The sequence below is a fragment of the Ramularia collo-cygni genome (genome assembly GCF_900074925.1).
Source record: "Ramularia collo-cygni strain URUG2 genome assembly, contig: RCC_scaffold09, whole genome shotgun sequence".
Taxonomy (NCBI): Eukaryota; Fungi; Ascomycota; class Dothideomycetes; order Mycosphaerellales; family Mycosphaerellaceae; genus Ramularia; species Ramularia collo-cygni.
This window is the reverse complement of record NW_019716263.1, coordinates 958,092-975,395: the sequence shown is the minus strand read 5'-3', so window position 1 is coordinate 975,395 and position 17,304 is coordinate 958,092. Positions and strand designations below refer to the sequence as shown.

The 17,304-nt window shown below is 51.8% G+C and overlaps 7 protein-coding genes and 1 non-coding gene; 4 read left to right on the top strand and 4 right to left on the bottom strand.

Moving 5' to 3' along the window:
* Positions 1-52: 52 nt before the first annotated feature.
* Positions 53-2,343, top strand: RCC_06481 (probable glycerol-3-phosphate dehydrogenase, mitochondrial; the record flags this gene model as incomplete). XM_023771744.1 has 3 exons in its annotated part: positions 53-163; positions 224-2,192; positions 2,249-2,343. The coding sequence occupies 3 exons, from the start codon at positions 53-55 to the stop codon at positions 2,341-2,343; spliced, it is 2,175 nt and encodes a 724-aa protein (XP_023627512.1).
* A 1,270-nt stretch (positions 2,344-3,613) lies between these two features.
* On the top strand, positions 3,614-4,522 carry RCC_06480 (uncharacterized protein; the record flags this gene model as incomplete). Its single annotated transcript, XM_023771743.1, has 1 exon — positions 3,614-4,522. One exon carries the CDS (start codon positions 3,614-3,616, stop codon positions 4,520-4,522), a length of 909 nt encoding a protein of 302 aa, XP_023627511.1.
* Positions 4,523-5,303: 781 nt separating this feature from the next.
* RCC_06479 (uncharacterized protein) lies at positions 5,304-5,702 on the bottom strand (the record flags this gene model as incomplete). Its single annotated transcript, XM_023771742.1, has 1 exon — positions 5,304-5,702. The coding sequence occupies one exon, from the start codon at positions 5,700-5,702 to the stop codon at positions 5,304-5,306; it is 399 nt and encodes a 132-aa protein (XP_023627510.1).
* Positions 5,703-7,143: 1,441 nt separating this feature from the next.
* tRNA lies at positions 7,144-7,266 on the top strand. One transcript has 2 exons: positions 7,144-7,181; positions 7,225-7,266. It is a non-coding gene; the product is annotated as a tRNA-Leu (tRNA).
* Positions 7,267-10,152: 2,886 nt separating this feature from the next.
* On the top strand, positions 10,153-10,577 carry RCC_06478 (uncharacterized protein; the record flags this gene model as incomplete). XM_023771741.1 has 3 exons in its annotated part: positions 10,153-10,174; positions 10,223-10,346; positions 10,409-10,577. The coding sequence occupies 3 exons, from the start codon at positions 10,153-10,155 to the stop codon at positions 10,575-10,577; spliced, it is 315 nt and encodes a 104-aa protein (XP_023627509.1).
* A 1,676-nt stretch (positions 10,578-12,253) lies between these two features.
* RCC_06477 (related to alpha-1,2-mannosidase subfamily) lies at positions 12,254-13,513 on the bottom strand (the record flags this gene model as incomplete). The annotated part of the gene is made up of 1 exon (XM_023771740.1): positions 12,254-13,513. One exon carries the CDS (start codon positions 13,511-13,513, stop codon positions 12,254-12,256), a length of 1,260 nt encoding a protein of 419 aa, XP_023627508.1.
* Positions 13,514-13,581: 68 nt separating this feature from the next.
* Positions 13,582-14,831, bottom strand: RCC_06476 (related to alpha-1,2-mannosidase subfamily; the record flags this gene model as incomplete). XM_023771739.1 has 3 exons in its annotated part: positions 13,582-14,460; positions 14,524-14,597; positions 14,648-14,831. The coding sequence occupies 3 exons, from the start codon at positions 14,829-14,831 to the stop codon at positions 13,582-13,584; spliced, it is 1,137 nt and encodes a 378-aa protein (XP_023627507.1).
* Positions 14,832-15,550: 719 nt separating this feature from the next.
* The window catches only part of RCC_06475 (uncharacterized protein), a gene marked incomplete at both ends in the record, with an annotated part of 2,632 nt that continues 878 nt past the window's right edge, over positions 15,551-17,304 (bottom strand). The window contains 2 exons of the mRNA XM_023771738.1: positions 15,551-15,790; positions 15,842-17,304. The exon at positions 15,842-17,304 is cut by the window's right edge and continues 742 nt beyond it. Coding sequence (XP_023627506.1) covers positions 15,551-15,790; positions 15,842-17,304 — 1,703 coding nt within the window.

The following is a 17,304-nucleotide window of genomic DNA, read 5'->3' as shown; positions in this document are numbered from 1 at the left end:
CCTCCGCTTCGTGGATCGTTCTTTCCCGCCTTCCCTTCAACATCAACCGTCAATGGCAGCGAGACGCTCATCGCGGGTACTCCGCGTGCTGGGCTATGCAGGAGCGGCGGGTGGTGTGACGGCAGCCGGCCTTTACTATGTGTATCGGCCGCGATCCATTCCGGTAGGAAAACTAGAGCATTTCATGTATTCTCGGGRGACCGCGCTGACTTGCACAACATAGGGATTGGATGTTTCCGTTGCGCCTCCTCCTACATACGGACAAGGAAACACCTTCACTCCGCCGCATTTCCCTCACATCAAGACGAGAGAAGAGCAGATTGCGGATCTGAAAGCTAGTGCAGGAGCTGCTTTCCAGCAGGCAAAAGACAAGATCGCTGGAGCTCTCGGTGGCGAGGCGAAGGAGGATCGCAGCGCTGAATATGATCTTTTGATCATTGGTGGCGGCGCCACCGGCACAGGAATCGCGCTCGATGCAGCATCCCGAGGACTCAAGGTTGCTCTGGTCGAGAGGGACGATTTCGCGGCGGGCACCAGCAGCAAGAGCACGAAGCTCGTACATGGAGGTGTGCGCTATCTCGAAAAGGCCGTCTGGGAACTGGACATCAACCAATACAACCTCGTCAAGGAAGCTTTGCGTGAACGCAAATACTTTCTCGACACGGCCCCACATCTCTCCCAATGGCTTCCCATTATGATTCCCGTCAACAAGTGGTGGCAAGCGCCCTACTTTTGGGCGGGAACCAAGGCTTATGACTTCCTGGCTGGCTCTGAGGGTATCGAAACTTCCTACTTCTTGACTAGAAGCAAGGCTTTGGATGCATTCCCCATGCTGAAGAGGGACAACCTTGTTGGCGCGCTGGTATACTACGATGGCGCTCACAACGACTCTCGCATGAATGTCTCACTCGCAATGACTGCTGCTCTCTATGGCGCAACTCTGGTCAACCACATGGAAGTCACCTCGCTCGAAAAGGATGCCAATGGCCGTCTCTGCGGAGCTCGGGTCAAGGACATGATTCCGGAAAGAGACGGCTCCAAKGTCGAGGAGTTCACGATCAAGGCAAAGGGAGTAATCAACGCCACTGGACCATTCACTGACTCCATCCGCAAGATGGACGATCAGGAGGTGGCCGAGATTGTAGCTCCAAGCTCTGGAGTCCATGTCATCCTTCCCGGCTACTTCTCACCTTCGAACATGGGATTGATCGATCCGAAGACTTCAGATGGTCGTGTCATCTTCTTCCTTCCATGGCAGGGAAACACCATCGCCGGAACCACGGATGCTCCTTGTGACATTGCACAGAACCCGATCGCACAGGAAGAGGAGATTGAATGGATCTTGAAAGAGGTTCAGAACTACCTCCAGCCTGAGATTAATGTTCGTCGCGGTGATGTCCTCGCAGCTTGGTCTGGTATTCGTCCTCTTGTTCGTGACCCCAAGCAAGCCAAATCTGAAGGTCTCGTCCGCAACCATCTCCTCACCACTTCCGACTCTGGCCTACTCACCATCTCCGGCGGCAAATGGACCACCTACCGCCAGATGGCCGAGGAAGCTGTTGACGAGTCGCTCAAGGAATTCGGATTGAAGGCCAGCCCACACCCCAACCGACCTCTCGTCAGTGGTGTTGAAGGTTTCCAAGACAACACCACTCTTGATGGAAGCTGCCAAACTCACGCGGTCCGTCTGATCGGAGCCCACGGATTCTCCAAGACCCTCTTCATCAACCTGATCCAGCACTACGGCATCGAAACCGAGGTCGCCAAACATCTTACTGAGTCGTATGGTGACCGCGCCTGGACTGTCGCAGCGCTGTGTGCACCCACCAATGCCCGTTTCCCGGTGCGTGGTGAGCGTATTTCAGAGTTGTACCCCTATGTGGATGGTGAGGTTCGCTACGCCGTGCGCCATGAGTACGCGCAGAGTGCTGTGGATGTCATTGCTCGCCGTACGAGACTGGCATTCCTCAACGCTCAAGCCGCACTTGAGGCAYTCCCTCGAGTCATCGATTTGATGGCCGAGGAGTTGAACTGGAGCAAGACGCGGAAGGCTGCTGAGTGGAAGGACTCTGTTAGCTTCCTCGCTTCTATGGGATTGCCAAAGCACAAGTTGAGTCTAAGCCGCGAGGATGTTGAGAACGGTCGCGTTGGTCAATACACCGATGAGGAGTTTGGCCTTTATGCTCGCCATGGTAAGATTGATGAAGTACCGCGTGGAATGACATGTGGCTAACGGCATACCCTCCAGACAAACCTGACGAGGTCCTCAACTCCGACATCAAGACCGTTTCCAAGGGCACAGGTAACCCCACCTTGGGCAAAGACTCGCCTGCAAACGCTTGAACGTGGCGACTTGCTTGTCAAACGATTGGTCCTACGGTACTGGAGAAGTGATCCCGACTCGGGCCTGTTCATGTATGTAAAGTGTGTTGAATAGAAAGGCTGATTCCAGGAACCCTTTCTATCTGAATGTGACGATAAACTGCAAGCAGTCTGTTGAGTGTTGTGTAACTTGTGTCGTGTTGTGTTGTTGTGATGCTCAGTGAAACAATCTTCAGCCGAATTGGAATGCTTGCAGCTCAATGACTTGTTGCTTGTTTCACCAATATTATTATTGCTGTACATTGATCTCTCTCGTCCGAGGTAACTACAGCTTCTTACAGAGTATGTGTTCCTGTCCTGTCATCTTGGTACTTGGTGCACACATGGCAATCCAGGAACTGTGTTTTGTGGTTATGGTCCCTGAACGGTCAGATTTCCAAGCCATGGTACGTATAATCGCGATGCATCCACATGAGCTAGTTGACTGTTTATGCCTGACAGAGAGAGCWCATGCTGATCTGCCTGTGACTCTCCACCCTGACTTCACATTATTGATGATGTGCCCTACTTCATTGACGACGTCGACTCCACGCGGAACGTCATCAAGTGCCGTGGCCGGTTCGGAGGGCGCAAGCCACTCCTCCTTACCGTGACGGGCCGTTGCACGCGGCGTGAACGGTGCTGGCTAGTGGCTTCAGCCCATGTTTCGATGTGTCTTTCAAGTTTGCCTGCTGGGCCGTTTGTTGAAGGGTCATGTTGACAAACCAACAACTAAAATCACTGTCAAACTTGATATACACAGCGAAGCTACTCAACATCGATGTGATATCAGGTAAATGTCAGCATGCCCCATTCTTTCCCCCGACTTCCTTCACATGCACAAGCCCAACGGTCGCGAGAAGATCCCGAGAGAGCTAGGGCACATGTAGGGGAGAGCCCAAAATAGGCTCGCGCTTGATCATGATCCTGGTCGAGTTTCTCGTACTGGCCTGGGCCACGCAAGCCGTGAGTACCACGGAATCGCCCACAATTCTCACCTGCTTTCTAGAACTACACCAGCTTACTTACACTCGTTGACATTTCTTTCCTTTGGTATCCCGTTTCGCTGCTGCATCTTAATCTTCCCCTTTAGCCAACGGCATTGGAGCATCCCCGGGGCTTTTAAAGAAGAACTGCCGACAACCTTTCCTCTCCAACGGTCGTCGTCTGTTTAGCACGACTCAGGCGGCCCAATTAGGCCTCGCGGCAGAAATTACACATGTTTCCGCAGCACTCGAAGCATCCCGTCCTCATGTTTTCCTTCTTCTTTGGCTTCTCGCAAATCGGCGCCGACTCCATTCCCGCAGGCATCATCCCCAAACGACAGGTGGTGGGCACAGGAGTGACCTCTTCAACCAGCGAAGCACCGACCGCCAGCGAAGAATCATCCACCACAATGTCCGCCACGTCCGCAGATCCCCCCACCACCACGCCCACAGCATCCTCTGAGCAGGAGTCGACGACAGCGGCGCCGACGACACCGACATCCTCCGCCGACCCCACCCCTACAACCTCCGATGAGGTGACCACTCCCACCTCCGAAGCGTCGACATCCGAGCGAACATCCACCTCCGCAACAGCCACGAGTGTGGAAATCACCACCACCAATAGTGCAGGATCCACCGTGACTTCGAGATCCCGAGTAACCAGCGCTACCTCGTCAGATACATCGTCGGCTGTCGTGGTGGTGGGATCCGAGACGATCAACCGCTCCACCCTCAAATCAGCGACGGTGGTCAGGTCCACCTTGTTTCGTTCATCCACCGTCCAATCCACCTTCACATCCTTCTCCACCGCCGCGGATGGCTCCGTTGCAAGCTCTGTCATCACCTCCCAAACAGTACAGTCCGAGGCCACGGGAGTTGCAACCTCCACAATCACTCCTTCACTTCAAAACAACAGCGGCGGAAGCGGCGGTCTTTCCTCTTCAAGCAAGAGCATCATCGGTGGAGTTGTTGGTGGAGTAGGTGGAGCCATTCTGATTGGTGTCATTGCATTACTCGCATGGCGCTTCTACGGCAAGAAGAAGCGTCAGCAAGACGCCCATAACAGCTGGGTGGGAAGCACGCCGGTGGACACGGCGCCCAAGGAGGAAGAAGGAACGGGTGCAGAACGCTACCACAACCCGAACGGTGGCGTGAATACTGCCAGCAACTTTTGAGCGGGCCGGTATGATTTGGGAGGGGAAAAAGTCTGATTGTGCATTTTTTTGAGCGTGATGACGGAACGGACACACTACATTGGAGCGGCGTTGTCATAGATCTTGCCTGTCTCTCTTGAAATGAGGGCTTTGGAAATTGCATTGGGAAATGGGTGTTGAGATTCATATGGGTTTGGGGAGTGGGATGGAGAGTGCATGGGCTTGAGGCGGCGAGGTAACGCTGTGTCTATAACGTAGCTAATGTATTGACAGACTGACTGCACTACCGCGGCCGAATTGGTTGTTTGTTGTGACATCTCTGGAATGAGACTTGGGGCAATCCAGTGGTATTATCTCCGGAACACGGCTAGACACTCTGCTACCCGGCTTGCTGTTAGGTCATTCGAGTAGTGGCAAGTTATAGAGCGGTATAGTAAGACTCCTTTCTCTAATCGGGAATAAGCAATAACACGAGTCGCTATAAAATGGGGGAAGGGAAGGAAAAGGTTTTCATTTCTGGCCCGAATGTCAATATTTTCTGATGAAAGTATGTATGTCTATTCGATGCAAAGTAAGTGATGATGCTCTTGGAGAGTTGATAGAGAGCAGCGAACTCCTTGACAAACCGTGCATCCTTTCCAGAAAACAATCCGCATCCTATATGCTAGTGTATCGACCGGGCGATCATTTTCCTAGCTATCACATGTAAAAGACGATGCGAATAGCGAGCCAAAGTTCCGGACGGGGATGTCGAAATCAATCATGAATATCATTAATACATAACACAGTGCATGCATGACAATCATCGTCCACCACCCTCATCAGATTTCCCCTTACTTTCCTTCACCACACTCTCGCCACTTACACTCTGCCCATCAAGAACCTGCCCTTCAGCAGCCTCATCCTTCTTAGAATTCTTCCCCGTGAGTTTATCAACCCAAGACTGCAGTGGAAAGATCTGTCCGGACTTGCTCGTGGGAGCCGGACCGATAATTTGATAGGGTTCCTCGCGATCGCGATTCTTGGATGCATCAATGTATGCGTTGCCTGCTAGACGTGCTCGTGCGGCTGCTTCTGAGGGCATGGCGTGCGAGTCGAGGACGTTGGTGTTTGGGGGGAAGGCGAAGGGGGAGGTGTTCCAGTGTGTGTTGTTTGCCATGCCTGGTGGGATTGGGCGGGAGGATTTGGGTTCTATTGGCATGGTTGCTGTTGTATGATGTCGGCGAGGTTATGGGGTTTTGTGGTATAGGCAGTTTTGGCCTTGGCTGGAGACTGAAGCTTGGAGCTGACGTGGTGGTGGTGTTGTGCTTGGCTGGAAGGCTACTTCTTCTTTCTTTCTTTCTTTCTTTCTTTCTTTCTACTTTGTTGCTAATTACGTGCTTTGTCGTCGATACTTGTATAGTGTCGTCACCCTTCTGATCAGCAGATCTGATGAGGCGCAGACGGTACGGTAATTCTGGCCCCCTCGAAGCGAAGGATGAAGCTTCGAGAGTCGAAGATTTCGGGTGGAGGCAGTGTAAATAAATGCATCATGCGGGTCACATGCCACACCACGTCCCGGGTGTCTCGTGCATGCTGTACCGACGAATGAATGGGCTGGCAATGGTCCCGTTAGAGGCCAGTTCCAGCGTGGATGTCGCGTGTTGGTGCTGCGCCTTCCTTCGTTCGTCATGCCGGTGGCATGAGCTGGAGCTTCCAATCGTCCACTACCCGTAACTCAACGTTCGTCGAGTACAGACAGTACTTCGGTGAAGTCAGCCGACGAACACTAACAAAGCCAGGCGGAGAAGGAGCTAGGTGTAACACTGCTCGCGTGCTGCTTGCTGTGGCTGTGGCTGTGGGAAGAAACAAGCCAATCTCAATCAAGAGCGCCGCCGATGTACTTACAGGATCACTTTTTCCGGTCAAAAGTCGCGTCAGGTGCTGGTGTTAGCTCATACAGAGCTGGACTCACATCTCTTTGTGCTGCTTAATGTGTAGACTACAATTCTATCGAGTTTGCCTCAGACGCCGCTTTGCCAGTTCTCAGTTTGAAGTAGGCGTCTTGTCGCGAACTCTTCCAAAACATCATAGTCAACGATATTCCGTTGTCATGTATCGCACTGTGAAAATTGCATCCCATTCCATCGCAAGAAGGATTGTGCCTTGCTTATAGCGAACGCAAAACGCAGCAAGTACAAGGAGAAGGTCGGCATCGACAGCATGTCCACTACCCCAACCCTGACCCTAAGACGAATCACACTAGCTGTGTGCTAGAACCCCGCAGCTCAAAGTTCAAAGGTTCTGCCTTTTGCACCGGTAGGGAAGGTAGGTCTCTTTACCATTTATGCTGCTTTCTGCACGTTGTCTCGTTCGTCCACATCGTCGAAAGCTTGAACCCATTTGTTTCTCGTATGGCTCTACACTGTTCAGAGAGGTCTACACTAAACGCTCTCCGATTTGTAATGCGAATCTTGTCGGAAGAAAATCTTGTCTTGGCACAACAGAAGCTAGCTTCGGACCGAGTTTCGATTTTACCAGTTGAGATAGCGTCAAGAGCTACTACCCTCGGCCATTTCTTCGGCACACACTGCATTGTCACTCTTAGGCAGTGTCCAATTTTCATGCTCCATCGACATGAAGCAATTCATGGCGATCCAATAGGACAGATGGCCGAGCGGTCTAAGGCGCCAGCTTAAGGTGTTGCATTATTGATGGTTCTTCCATTGATGGACATGTTAATTCGCTGGTCCGAAAGGGCATGGGTTCGAATCCCATTCTGTTCAACATCATTTTTTTTCGCTGGCTTTGCCGATGTTGTGGTGTGGTCGTTATACGAAAGGAAATCAATTTTGGCCGTGTGGGGCCGAATTTGGCATTTTTGATCGTTTTGTCATGACCGACCATAATAAGGCTTTCTCTGTAGTTGAAGAAGAGCATTCTGGAGATGCTGAGTTGGTCACTTTTTTCCCAGGGGGAGAGGTTGATGTGGAATACCCTTATTATTGATTTTCAGGTTGCACACGCTAAATAAGGCCGTCAAACTCGTAGATATCATCGCTGAACTTGTCGCGACAAGAGTACCTGCTGAGCTAGAGAGTATGTATGCCATTGCAAAATTTTGAGTGTTGTGTCCTAATGCGCTTTGAGTGTCGCGAACGTGTCAGAGCTCAGCGTACTGGCATTTCTGAGGAGTTCAAGGTAGGTTCTACGTCCGATTCTTTGTATGTCCTACAGTCTGGATGAGAAAACGCTCCCTGCTCGACCATTGTACCGCTATGCTGCTGTGGTTAGTGCTGGCCGTCTCAAAGTGGAGGAGATGAAGGAGTGCTAGACTCCAGGGTAATGACTGAGGAGATTTCTTGATCAGTCGTCAATATCGGCATGAGATAGAGGGCGGTAGACCATACGAGACAGGTAGTGTAGAACCCGCCATGTTCTAACGGAAAGCCAGATATGTTGAAGATTCGAGAATATTCACTAAGAGGTTTCATTCACCTACTTGCTTACCTATCTGACGAGTGAATGGCAACCCCTATATATACATTCACTAGCTCAGTAGGTAGAAGGTTCCTTATTACGTACCAAGTGAGTGAGTCCTTCCAAGTGAATGTTCTCGAATATTCAATATAGTACTTTGTACATCGGGTGTAGCGGGAGATGCGGCTGGCGGTATGTGATCGCCTGTCTTTTCTCTTCACTTTGACTGACACAACTATCTAGTCTTGCATACCATATCTTTAACATCGTCAATACGACAGCAGAATCCCATAAACATTTCTACAGCTTGTGCAAGGAATGGAAAGACAGTCCCAGAAGCATACAAGCTCGCCACGACAGACGTAGACGACGAAGCTGGTTTCCACTGAGCTCATCGAGACCCTCGCTATCCTCGAAACAAATTGCATGCAGTCGACACAGAAGAGCTTCTCATCAATGGCCATGATCAAGGTACGGAACCAGGGTAAGCCCAGAGCTGTCGATATGAGGATTATTCATCGGGGGCAAGACATCCTCAGTCAAGCTAGCAACATCCTAAGGCCTCGCTCTCTGCATGCTCGACGATTCTAGGCCTGCTAGAACCCTTGCCAGTACTAGAGTTGCTAATCAATCAGCCGAGAGAGCATTTCAGGGCGCTGGTCTTGTTGATGACTTCTCATATCGACAGCTCTGGGGGTAAGCCACCAACGCAGTTCGAGGCGACAAACCACGCGTTGCCAGTCAACCAACCAATCCAAACTCGAACTCTTGCAGCACATTCCGTCGAGTGTCGACACTGCAATTTAGACATCACCGTCAAAGACTACACACCAATCACCTCCTCGTCGAGCATCAAGACGATGCAGCGACCCTCGCCTGCCCAAGATGTACAGATGAGAAGTGGAGCATTGAGCAATTGACACCGTATGTTACACATGTCAAGAAGTACAGAAGTCACATCTGTGAGGCATGCGGCCGAGGGCTGGGAAAATTTCAGGCTTACCAGCTCTCCTTTCAGTCAAGCAACGACCACGCTCGTGGACAGGGAGGTACAACTACGAAAGCAAGCGACGTTACGGAGAGCTAAGTTTTTGTCAAATATTGTCTTCTTAGGCTCTGATAGAGAGGACAAAAGTCTTCGATTACAGCAGGTAGGGCGGCAACCTTCAGTTTCACTGGTCTTTGGGTAGGGGATTCCAGACAAAAGTCGACCTCAACGATCACTATCTTTGGGAGCACGCAAACGAGCGTCCTCATACATGCGAGACATGTGGTCTGAGTGTCCGATCTCTCTGCACGCTTCGCACACACACATGAAGACACACCTCTCCCTATCGAGGAGCAGCTGTTCTACTTCTGCACCACATGCTCGAAGGGTTTCAAGAACGAGGATGCTCTACGGAGACATGTCGACACTGGCAAGATCTCATGCGACAATTACATGAGAGAGACAATCTTCGCCGAGGAAATCTACCCTCACGACCCAGAGGGACAAGCAGCCAAGGCTGCCATCATGGGCCTCCCTCATATCAACACTGGTGAGAGGAGGTCCACTGGTGGCAAGGAGCATGTTCGACGCTGCACTGGCTACCTCGGGTGCACGAATGCTGGTCAGCTGCATAAAGACAAAGGGGGCAAGAAAATCCCCCATCCACAATGCACCTTCTGCTGGCTCATCTTCCCCATCTTCAAATCCTCAGTAAGCGTCCAGCCCCTCGTCACGGCACATATGGCCATATGCGAGCGAAGACACCATGGCATTGCTGAGCCGTCACCACCATTCCCAAAATTTGCGACGGCCGACAACATCGGTGTTTGGGTTGATCCAAAGCAGGTATATCATTTCGTTCGCACTAGATCACATCAATACACACTCAAGGCTGGTAGCTGTCGGCAGCTCCCTGTGTCACTGATTCTTAGCAGTGTAGGTAGGGAGATTCCCCTGAAACCGATCGAGGGGAAGTAGATTGAAGATGTGATTCAGTCAGGGGGGAGTGTTGGCTGTGGACTCTTCTCACACCTTCGATAATGGTGTGTTTGTTATACGTAGCAAACATCCCCCAGACTCTAAAAGGGGCTGCAGGGTTCGCGAGTTAGGAGGCAGCTAAAGTTTTTCTTATAGACCGATCCAACTCCAACATATACAAACCCTCGACATCAACCACAATGGCACAAAAGAGGCAAGGAGAAGAATGGCGCGACGTATTATTCATCGTGAGTACAGCATACAGCCATGCTTGTATCTGCGCTGACATTCGATAGATCAGCATCTTTCTATCGGATGTCTCAGCTGTGTGCTCGGAGTTCAGCAGGCCATGAAGGCCCGTGTCTTGGCAGCACACCCAGAAGTGGTCGTCAAGGAGCTGCCCTACCAACCCGGCATCGAGTGAGCCAGCATGCACCACCTATATATATATATCGGTGATTTGAGAACTAAAGATCAAATAGATTCGCCCTTCCCCACGGCACGGCCAACCCAATCGTCAACGACGATCCAGCATGGAGGGACGTGGAGTTGGACGCGCGCAAGATCAACGGCACGAAGGAGGTCAAGAAGGCGAGGGGTGCGGGGGTCTCGACCGAGACCAACGGTCCACGCAGTGAGCACGTGCGCTAATCGCGCCTTGTTGGATGAGACAGCGGAGTAGGGCTATGTGCAAACTTGCATAGTTTATTATAGATGGACACACAAAATCACAATAGCTTTACTTGACYTTTTGTCTGAGGGCCCCCTTTTTCTTTTGCTTGCCTGAGGAGACATTCGATAATGGAGACATTCTGGAGGCAATATGAAGGCATGAGCTGGATATGAGCGATGGATCTGGATCTGGGATGCTTTGCCGCGTGGTGACCGGCTATCTACCACCAACAGCTCGCCAACGAATGACCAACGCGACCCCTGAATCTCCATCGTACTTGCGTCGAATGATCCCCTCAAGCCACCTTAGCCGCGCATGTAACCGCTCTGTTGACCAGTCTGTTGTTGCGTGTAGTGTAGCGTTGAGCCACTGTCGTGTAGGCAGAAAACATTACGCCGGCGTTGCGGTTTCAAATTGGAGACGACGCAAWGGCCGTGCTGCGGGTCATGCGGGTGCACAGAAGGATTCATATGCAACGTATTTCTTCAGCATACGACGTTCTAGGCCWGGTCGGCAGACACGCCAGTAACTGTACTGCWGTCCACTACCACCTCTTTCAACAGTGAAGAGCTCTTCCACCCTCCACCACACCATGCGCTTCCTCCACGGTGTTCATGGCGCGGGGGCCATCTTGAATGGCGAAGATCTTGCTCGACGCCCAAGAAAGATTCACAATCACTGCTTTCGCGTTGACCACCGCGGCGTTGGCGCGGCGGAGGGCCCGGGCAGCGCAGCGCAACGCCTGGCTCTGGCTGAGCCGATGGCTTTGGCCTAGAAGCAGTTAGAGGTGAAGAGAATTCACCTTGTCGTTGGCCTGCATGGCCTTTCGCTGTTCCTTTTCAACGGCGCGAAGGTCTTGCTAGCAAACGTCAGCAGTGGTAATCAGCGAACACAGAGAGGAACACATACGCGAGCGCGGCGGCGAGCTAGCGTGACGAGGTAGCCGAAGCTGGGTGCGTTTGGCGCCGCTGTGGCGGCTGTGGTTGGGGCAATCAGATTGGTGGAGTGGACCATGATGATGTGTGAGGAGTGATGATGATGTGTGAGGAGTAATGATGTGTGAGGAGTGATGATGTGTGAGGAGTGGTGGTGTTAAGGAGTGAGGAAGAGCGGCGCGGAAAGAACATGGTGCTGCCTATATTGCTCTTTCATTCACGGTGGGATGTGAGAAATAGGTCACAATAGTAGCATTTTATCGTTGCGTGTAGTGCTGCGCAAACGCTCAGGTATGTTAGATGGCTCCAAGGGCCAGTGGAAYTGAAGATTGCCGCCTCTCCTTGTCGTGAAACGACAACAATGCTTGCGAACAGGTGGCTAGAAGCACAAAAAGGAGTAGTAGCCTTACGGAGAGCTAAATATGGAGGGATGAATGTCTTGTCGAATGAAGACTTCTTAATCGTGCCGTCGTTGTCTCGTCAATGCTTCTGTCCAGATCATGTTCATCGTAGCCTCGTCGATGCTTCTGTGCTTCTCCATCTCAGCAAATATCGCCTTGACGAGAGCGTCCAGGAAAGCAAGGGGAAATCCTGATGGCGTTGGACGAGAATCGTGATGCACTGCGTTATGTATTGATGATGTCCATAATTGATTCGATACCCGGCCACAACTAGGCTCAGGCAAGGAGACGAACCATCCCTCTCATCTTCCACATCTACTACATATGATAACTAGGAACATGATCCCCAGTAGAAACACTAGGAGGCAAATCCTCCATCCTCGTCCCCCACGAACTCTCATTCCTACCCAAAGTAAGCTCCAAGACGCCTCCGTCCATGAAGAAGCTATGCGTGAAGTAGTTTTTGGTATACGCCTCTCCATCCAGTGTAGCGCTCTGAATGTAAATGTTCTGATATTCAGGATCAAAGTTGACGTTTCGAATCGTGGCTTTCTTGCCGGTAAGTTTGTTCGTTACACTGACTTCCTCGAAGAAGGGAGGCGTGATGAAGTATACGTCTTGTCCTGGGTTGGGAAAGGCGCCCATCATAGTTAATGCAACGAAGGAACCCATTGCTCCGCTGTCGTCATTCCCTGGGATGCCGTTGATGGTGTCGTTGAATTGCGATGGGATGTAGAAGTGGGCTCTCTCGGCGGATTTGGCGGGTCGGCCGGCGTAGTGGTATTGGAAGACGGGTAGGAATGCCTGCTCGTCACCGATATATAGCAATCCCGGGAATTCATGTAGGTAGTCGAGACGGCTCACAAATGTTGATGGCCCACCCATTGTTCCGATCAGGCTGTTCATGTCGTGAGGTACAAAGAAGGAATACATCCAGGAACTTCCTTCATACGTCTCATGTCCATCGGGATTGAGGTAGCAAGAAGTGAAGTTCATGATGAGAGAACAGAAGATTGGATCCTGGAAGCCAAAGGTGCCGTTGAGGTATCTCGGCATCAGGAATCCAGTGAAGCCAGTATCGGTACCATTGATCGAAGAGTTCTGGTCTGCTTTCCACATGTTCTTCCAGTACTCAGATGTTCCAATGTACTTCTCGTAGTCATCCATTTTGTTCATACCACGAGCCATCTCCGCGATACAGTAGTCGTCATAAGCATACTCGACGGTCCGGCTGATACTCCTGGTAAATGGTCCTACTCCATAAGGATCGAAATCATCGGTGGGAATGTAGTTGAGTGTTTTCCAGCTCAGCAAACCACCACGTCCCTCAACAGACCAGTTTGATGGCTCCTCCTCAGCATCTTTGACCACAGCCTCGTAAGCAGTCTCCCAATCCACTCCCAGATCAGCGGCCATTTTTCCAAGCTTGAGATAACTCTCAGCAAGTACAACATCCGCATTGCTGCCGCCTTGGGTGAAGCCCTTGCACAAGCTCATCCGACAATCTGGCAGCCAGCCTTCCTGTCGGTAGATCTCAAGCAGACTCCGTACCATTTGGATCTGCGAGAAGGGGTCCATAATGGTGATCAGCGTATGAATTGACCTGTTGCATAATGGGTTAGCAAGTTAATTATTAGATGCGAGACCTAGTCCCTAAAAACTTTCCTGAAACTGTCCCATATACAGTAAAAACTGTCGTAGTATGGCTCGGTGCTATTCCAAAGTGGGTTCTCATTCGTATAGTCCTGGGGCGAAATGCTCGCGCGATACAACCCCGACCAAAAAACTTTCTGTAAGCTCTCATTAACACCTCCCGGCTTGACTTCAAACACACCGAGCGTATCAGTCCATGCTTGCTGTGCAGCAGCATAAACGCCTTCAAAATCAAAATCAGGAATTTCCGTCTCGGCGTTGTGACATGCTTGAGCGACACTGATGAAACTGACACCAACTCTTGCGAGAATCTGGCTGTTATTCTCAGGAGCGTGGAACCTCGTCCAGGCTCCAGCTGGAAGAAGGTCTGGGGAGTTGTTGATGCCGTCTTGTACAACGGTGAGATTCTTGGGCTCTGTTCCTGGTCGGTTGTTCATGAAGACGCCCGTATCGCGAATTTTGGCACCGGAGAAGTCGGCGCAGAAGTGGGTGGCATAGTTGCCAATGCCAAATGAAGGGCTGAAGACTCCGCTACCGGAGATTCGACCTGTCTCGCCATCCACAGAGATCGATCCGTTGATTCTGGATTGGGGAAGATCAATCAGATCAGCTAGGATGAGCGGACTGAGCGTGGCATTCTTTTCTGCGGGCTGCGATGGGAATGTGAATCGGTAGAGGGCTGTGTGATTCGTTACTGTCATTTCAGTCCGGATCTTTGTCTCAATTTCAATGGAAAAGTAGCCAGGGTGTGCCTCTGCTGTTCCGTTGATTCGTGGGACAGATCGTAGATCTATAGGGAATACGCAGTTGTTTACATCGTCGTCAGGGCAGCCTGATTGAGGGAAGATGGGAAAGTTGCCGAGTGAAGGGGACTATATTGATTGTATGCTCTCGTCAGCCTCTACGAGTTCAGCTTCATAGAAATGCAGACTCACGCCCCCAGTTCCACTGTCATGCATATGTGAAAAGCCTGTGATGTTGCCTGTGACATCCCCAGTAGAAAATCCACCTTTACATGTCGATCAGCAACCTGAAGATCATCACCCATATGCAACATACCTTGATTCTCTACATTGACATCCGCCACGGCTTTCGCCATGCCAAAAGGAAGCGTAGCTCCCGCAAAGACATGTCCGCCGTTAGTCGTCCCAATAAGAGGATCCACCAGAGACAATATGTCGGCGGCTGTGACTGCTTGAAGCAGCATGAAGCCGCCAAGCACAGCACTTGGACGTAATGACATGGCCAATCTGGGAATCTGCCTCCAAGTCCAAGTCAAGAAAGATGAAGCATAAGAGAGGCTCGGGTAAGCTTTTCTCTTGTACTTGACTCTTATTTAGTCCACGGGCATCGTTGTAATGTCGGCGTTCCTGGGCCATGTCACCCCGCATGCGGGAGCTAAGACCATCCTACATCACTCCACACCGCAACCCAGGCTAAATGCCAATGGCAGATCCTCGTCCTGAAGGTGCATGATCAATCTCCGTTCCGGGATAGGTTTGGTTGATGTAACGTCACACAAGAAAAGCGGAGGTGAATGTGCGGGTAGGATTGCTAGGGGAAATCTCGCACGGTCCAAAAAGTGCATAAATGATGATGCAGTTGAAGCAGGTGAAGGATGCATGCATGTGAAGACATCCAACAGGATCAGGATCGATTTTCGTCGCAGTCATGCAAAAGGCACAAAAATGACTTGTAAAAGGTCTCATTATTCGCTAGCTACAGATCAAAACATTAATGTTCCTGTAGCCGTCATGCCAATGCCCGTGCCCATCGTCCAAATGAAAGCCTGGCTGCGTGCCCAAACGCAGACCATTAAATTTAAAAGGTGAATCTTTTCGCATGCTCGAATCTCAAAGTAAAAGTAAAATCGTTGGTCAAAAGCAGAGACGGAACCCTCAAACTCCCAAAACACCGCCAGCAGTGCCAACAAGCTGGTGCAACCACTCGACCATAGCAAGATCAGTAAACAGGTTCGATGCTCTCGACGTAGTCAAAGGGTTGCGTCTTCTCGACAATGTCCGAAGAGCCGTGGTACTGAGGGTTCTGAGGAGCGATTGGGTCGAACTGCTCCTTCTCCTCGGAGCCGGTGTAGATGTTGGCAGACTCGTGGACTGAAGAGTAATCATTCTCCACCTTCTCCTCGGAGTACTTGCCGTAAGGCTCCYCTTTTGCTGGCACAGAGTGCTCAGAGTACGGCGACTGTGAATGCGTGTTAGAAGTTGGAAGCTTGACAAGGTTGGCCAGACTTACGTCGCGCTTGACTGGAGCACCTGGGGCTGCAGCTCCGGTGACGGGGGCCAGCATACCAGTAACGGCATCAAGGCCGAGTTGACGCTTAGCTGGAGCACCTGCTGCGCCCGCCTCTTTGCCACCGGTGAGAGGTTTCAAAATGCCAGTGACTGCATCAAGGGAGAGCTCGGCCTCGCGCTTAGCTGGAGCACCTGCTGCGCCTGCCTCTTTGCCACCGGTGAGAGGTTTCAGAATGCCAGTGACTGCGTCGAGGGAGAGCTCAGCCTCACGCTTAGCTGCTGTGCCACATGATTTGGCAGGCGGAGCGCCGGTGACAGGTCCCAAGAGCTTCATTAGTGCTAGGAGGTCGTGCTGAGCCTCGCGCTTAGCCGGGGCACCTGCTTTGGCAGGCGAAGGGCCGGTGAGAGGCCCGCCGGCGAGAGGTCCCAAGAGGTCCATGAGTGCCGCGAGTTCGGGCTGACGCTTGACCATTTCGGCATCCTCGGCATCCTTGTCCATGCCCATGGCCGCGGACGTGGATGTTGTCAGTTGGCCGTCAGCCTCAGCATTGAAGTCGCCCAACAAGCGGCTGACATCAATCTCACGCCTGACAGGAACGCTTGAAGCAGAAGCAGAGCCCTGGACAGCATTGTCGACATTACCGTTGATACGGAGAGGCGCGATACCCGAGTCATCGAGGAAGCTCGCCAATTTCGAATCTTCACCTTCTCCCAAAAGTTGGAGAGCTTCGCGCTGTGCAAGCGACCCCTTTCCAGTAGCGAGAGCCGACTTTGTGTTGCCAGCAGCGTTGAGCGTAGGGCGGATCTCGCGGGCGTGGCGTCTGGGAATGATGCCGGACTTCTGCAACTGCTGAGCAGCGCTGGTGACGGCGGTCAAGGGGTCAGATTCGGGGTCCGTGGCATCGGACTCCTTGCCGCTGGGAAGTAGTTGCTTGAGGTTTTTACCAACGGGAAGCTCAAGGCTAGAATCAGTGACTTCCTTGTCATTGCTGCCGCTGGCGGCATCCCCGATTGGCAAGAGGTCGACTGGCTTGTTCAAAACCTTTGTGACGTCGGTGATTTTGTCGGTGTCAATGATGCGCGTGGGGTCGATTGTGTTAGGGCCCTGAGGCTCTTGGGGGTCAAATTCGTCCATGAGATCCTTCAGCGCGGATGGTCCCTTGGAAGTAGCTTTGTCCTTGGATTGACCAAGCGAGCCATCGACATCGTCGTTGTTGCAGGCCGATAAGTCAAGGCCAAGGGCGCGCTTTGTCATGCAGTCATCCTCGGTCTCCTTCTCGTCCGTTGCAGCCTTAGGCGCAGATGGCTCCTTGGGAGAAGCTTCTCCCTTAGATTCAGATTGACCAACCGAGCCATCGACATCGGCGTCGTTGCAGGCCGACAAGTCAAGGCCGAGGAGGTTGCGCTTTGCGATGCAGTCATCCTTAGTCTCCTTCTGCTTGGAAGGAGTCTCCTTCTCCTTGG